Raw genomic sequence first — 4,832 nt, 5'->3', positions numbered from 1 at the left:
TTATCTAGCCCATGTTTCCAACACTGATCTCTAGATGCAATCCCATGTCTTATCCTACCTTATCATTCACAACTCTCTCTGTCAAGCCAGAAGCCATCATTTTTTGAAGGGTCTTCTCCTTGCTCTGAGCTTGCCTGGCCAGCTTTGCACTACCATGGCCAAATCGTGCAATGTAATTCTGCAACAAAACACAAAGTTAGCCGAAAGCCACAATAACCGGGTTGAGGAGGTGCGGGGATGCGCACCTGCATGGGCAGGAAGATGTTCAAGCACTAGGCAGATACCTTCATGTGGGCAATCTGATCTTGCTCCCAGTGGAATCGTTTCATCTGATTTTCTTCTAGTTCCAAGCGAGTCTTTACATACTGATCATAATTTCCCTAGAAAGAGACCACAGAACATCAGGCATGCCCTAGAGAACAGTTCCTCTGTTTTTGCCAGTTGCACAGGGCACCATTTACTCACCGTGTAGTACTTCAGTTTGCGGTTGTGCATGTGGATTATGTTGGTGCAGACACCATTCAAGAAGTCCTGGGAGTGGGATATCAGCACAAGGATCCGCTTGAACCTGTGGCACCACATAAGTTATTAGAGACTAAGCTAGGAAAAGAATTCTTGCTCGTTGGCCCTGATGGTGACAAAGGATTTACATGTACCAGATCTCTCTTGCCTACAATTGGATTAAGAACAAAAAGATAGACAGCCTTGGAGATGCTTCGGGAAATTTGGAGTAAAGCAGCTACAATTAGCTGCAGTAAGCAAATAGTGCACACACCTTTCATTGTGCTGAAACATGCTTCACCATAAGACAGTCTTCACAAAGAGTCAAGAGCTGCAGTAGATGACTAGTGCTACTGATGCAACTGAATCCACTGGCATCACACTTCTAAGAAGTCTCAACCTTCGCTGCTTACTTTCACCTTGGTACAGACTACCATCTGTTAGGTACATTATGCCTAGCTCTGCTCCAAATCTGTAAAAAGTCTGGTTAAAGCCTCCCAAAAAGAGAGGTTCAAATTACTTCCCTAAAACATATGACTTCTAAAGCGAGCGTGCAAAAGGTTCAACTGACAAAGCTGATGGAGAAACCTCTGCAAATGAAAAGCCCTTCTCACAATACAGTCCTTTTAATGCAGAACCCAGATAACCTAAGCTTCATGACTATTCCTAAGCTTTTTGCCTTAGGTCTTAACATTTTACCTTTGTTTACGAAAAACAGCCACCAGCTGTACTAGAACAAGATGAAACCGACACACTCAGATACTACAGTTCTGTGAAAACAGAGGAACAATATGCAGAAAGATGCGCTGGAAGCCAGGTCTGGAAAGCTCACACTACTTGTTCAGCACATGGCGTCAGTACACAGGCTGCCAGGGCTGCTCTTGGCTTTCAACGAAGGACCCTTAACCACAGAGCACAAACCAGCGTTTCTCATTTCTTCAGAGAGGGAGAGACGGGGTCTTGTCCTGAATTCACTAGCCTTGCATCAAGAACCCTTCTGTAGACATACGTAGCAGCAAGCACAAGAAGGTGCCACTGGTACTGCAATACAGTTCTGTAGCTAGAACTATAGACAGTTATTCCTGTAGCACATGCTTATGTGCTGACAAGACGTTCCAACAGAAAAACACAGAAGCAGCAAATTCCTTCACACTTACGTTTTCAGCTCTTCCTCCAACCACACACAGGCATCCAGGTCAAGGTGGTTTGTGGGCTCATCTAGCAGCAGCATGAAAGGCCGAATGAAGAGGGCTCTGAAAGAAGAGGGGAGATGACAGCGTAGGGTAAATGCAGGAAGCCCAAAGCCTCTCAGCTCGCTCTGTGTATGTGGCTCTGCAGAGTCAGGAGCAGGGAGGCATTCTTCCAGGAGGCAGCAGCAGTACACCACTCACCTAGCAAGAGCCACCCTCATTCGCCAGCCACCACTAAAGTCCTTCAGCTTCTTCCTCTGCATGGCTGGTGTGAACCCCAAGCCGTGAAGGATACGTGAGGCCCGTGCTTCTGCCTTGTCAGCATCCAGCTCCTCCAGACGTTCATATAACTCCAAGAGTTTCTCACATTCCGCTGAAAGAGAGCCTGCCTGTCAGCATTTTTACCAATACAGGGCTCTCAGCTGCACCTCTGTACAGCCAGGAAAGCTCACAGTCCACCTGCTTTGCCACTATCCAGCCTCCTCCATTCCCAAGCCTGAGACAATTCTTAAAAAGCTGCACAGAATAATTTCACCAAAGAAGTGTCCTGGTTTGAGCGACACGGGACTAATTTATCTTCTAATACTTGGGAAGACTGCACTTTTAGAAGACACTGGGGTCTGAATTTGTGAAAATATTGACTTTCTAGCCAGCTATGGTGTGTGGGTTTCAAGGTCTCAGTGTTTTCAAGCATGCCAGGTGCAGGGATGAGGAGGAGCGAGACCTGGGCACTTGACCCAAGCTGGCCAACAGGATTATTTCATACCATCAATGTCACATTCCCTAGAAATTAGAAAGTTGGCTGCAAAGTTCTCTTTCTCCCTTGATGGCTGCGATCCTGAGAACTTCATGCCCTGATGCCGGACCCCTGAGGCCTTCCCTTTCTCCTGCAGTCGTAACGCTCGCAGTGTCCGACATTTGCTGTTTGCTGCTGGGAGTGCAGAGCTTCCTACTGATAGAATTGGCTGAGTATGATCTTTGCATATTCTGTATTGGTATCGGGATCAATATTGGTTCTTTAGTGCTGTTAATGTTAATTATCTAATCTTACTCTATTAAATCTGCTTATACTTCAACTCCCATGTTTCCTTGTTTTTCCCGATTCCCTTTCCCAGGTGGGGAGGGGTCATCAGGTGATAGAATGATTGTCTAAACGACAATAAATTGTTATGGGTTTCTCAAATCCTTAGATCCCACAGAACTTTTCAACTAGTACAGGGCAGCTAGGGGAAATAGGTACCATAACGTGTAAAAACTCTGCCAAGGAACCCAAATAAGACCTTTTCTTCAGTAGGGAGGGAAATGTCCACAGGGACTCTGAGAAGCTTTACCATCTTCATGAGCCAGACGTTCTGCCTCTCGTTCTAACATGGCCCTCTCTGTATCCACCTCCATCACACACTGTAGAGGGGTCTTGTCACTGGGAGGCATCTCTCGGGTCAGGTGATAGATGTCAATATGCTCGGGGATGGGCACTTCTCGTTTCCCAATAGCTGACAAAAGCATGGATTTCCCTGTGTGCAGACAGACACTCCACAATTAATTGTTGGATTCAGTGAGATACAATGTCACAGAGAAACGGAAGAGAGGCAGCCAGATCCCATTGACCCCCTCCCTTTCCAACCCCAGAAAATCCTTGGGAATTTCTTGCCCAAGAAGCCAGGATAATTAGAGACACAGCAGACCCTACTGCCTCACTGATACAGGCTGCCCTTCCAGCTAAGGCTCACCACCCCAAGGACAGGATTAAGACAAGCTCCTCTTTGGAAACCACTGCAGGTCAGCCTTGGCCTAGATTTAGGGAACTATCTCTGCTGTACACTTCCTGCTGTCTAACCAAGTCTGACATCTGCTACCAGGACCCCAGAGTCTAAAGACTTCCAACATGAAGGAAAGTAATGCACTCATCACTAGAAAACCTAAGCGTCTTCCTGAAAGTTAAACCAGCCGGTCACTGTAACTAGGTCTTCTTCAATTACACCCGTATTCTGCATCTTTCCATGTAGAGTGTCGCCTTCTCCAGGGATTGCACAGTTGTTTTCCCATTCAAGCCAAACAACACACTCCCTGCTCCTCTATACTGTGCAATTTCTTTGACCAATAGCATCAGCACTGGGTTTATCGACACTGCTAAACAAATCCTGCAAACGGGAATCGGACAGATTCACAGATCCCAGACTTCTCACCCAACTCTCCACAGAAACAAGTTCAAATGCACAGTCCAAAGCCAGAATGCAACCTCATACTTCTACCAGCAATCCTAGCAATTCCTCTTCCTGGGCAGGGAGATGGGAGAACAGAAACTGCCGTATCCCGGCCATGTCTGCCTAACAGCCTTCTTTCTGGTTTCCAGCATGTAACCACCTGCATCTGTCCAGGCTCTCAGCAGCACAGAATCTTCACCCAGCTCCAAGAAGCCCACGTCACAGTGCCCCACAGCTTACCGATCCCATTGAGTCCAATCAGGCCGTAGCGCCTGCCGGAGTTCAGCTCGAGTTTTGTATCACTCAGCAGCTCCTGGCCGTGGAAGGTCAGCGAGAGGTTGATGATGTGCACATCAGTGCTGTTGGGATGGGAAGCCAGCACTCCTGTCACAGCACGGGCAGCAGCCTTCTTTAATTCAAAGTCCTCCAGCTCCTTTGTAAGAGCATCCACCTCTGTGTGCAGAGGGAGACCAGAAGTGTTACTGATCTACAAACACAAGGGAAGCCATAAGCCCCTGTACCAATTGGCCCAGGGCCACAAAAACAACTCCCGTGTCCCCATTTCTACAGACATGTTGAGGAGGCCCAGATGCAATGACACGCCGCTTTTCAGCTTAGCAGATGGATATATACGGTCTAACAGGTACTTTCATCTGCTCTCTAAATGAAATCTGACCATGAGAACCAAGTGAGCAGCCAGAACAGCTAGCCAGTTATCCACGGACGGTGGGACTGACCCTCACTGCAGGATGGGCTGGCTGGGGTGGGAAGACACCCTACGGAGTACTGCTTGCAGGCTTAAGGAAAGGGCTGGCGAAAAGAGAACTTGGCTAGAAAATAAATGAAGGGAAAGCTGAGAGGAGGGAAGAAGTGGCAGCACTGGAATCGGTCCAACCAATTCTTTGAGGAGCTAATGCGCCCACATGCGCGCCCCCCC

General features: G+C 47.7%; 2 protein-coding genes across 2 annotated transcripts in view; one reads left to right on the top strand and one right to left on the bottom strand.

Annotated features, from left to right (window-relative positions):
- ABCF2 (ATP-binding cassette, sub-family F (GCN20), member 2) overlaps nt 1-4,469 on the bottom strand; it is an 8,561-nt gene extending 4,092 nt beyond the window's left edge. Inside the window, exons 1-8 of the mRNA XM_009889156.1 lie at nt 4,464-4,469; nt 4,136-4,382; nt 3,023-3,205; nt 1,893-2,064; nt 1,659-1,754; nt 466-568; nt 285-380; nt 59-178 (exon numbers count right to left, since the gene is read on the bottom strand). Coding sequence (XP_009887458.1) covers nt 59-178; nt 285-380; nt 466-568; nt 1,659-1,754; nt 1,893-2,064; nt 3,023-3,205; nt 4,136-4,382; nt 4,464-4,469 — 1,023 coding nt within the window. The remainder of the gene's footprint in view (nt 1-58; nt 179-284; nt 381-465; nt 569-1,658; nt 1,755-1,892; nt 2,065-3,022; nt 3,206-4,135; nt 4,383-4,463) is intronic.
- CHPF2 (chondroitin polymerizing factor 2) overlaps nt 2,625-4,832 on the top strand; it is a 9,800-nt gene continuing 7,592 nt past the window's right edge. The window contains exon 1 of the mRNA XM_009889129.1: nt 2,625-2,640. The gene's annotated coding sequence lies outside the window, so the exon portion shown is untranslated. The remainder of the gene's footprint in view (nt 2,641-4,832) is intronic.

The sequence above is a fragment of the Charadrius vociferus genome, unplaced genomic scaffold (assembly GCF_000708025.1).
Source record: "Charadrius vociferus isolate BGI_N301 unplaced genomic scaffold, ASM70802v2 scaffold971, whole genome shotgun sequence".
In the NCBI taxonomy this organism is placed as follows: domain Eukaryota; kingdom Metazoa; phylum Chordata; class Aves; order Charadriiformes; family Charadriidae; genus Charadrius; species Charadrius vociferus.
Note: the sequence above shows the minus strand (reverse complement) of the source record. Positions and strands in the feature narration are given on the sequence as shown.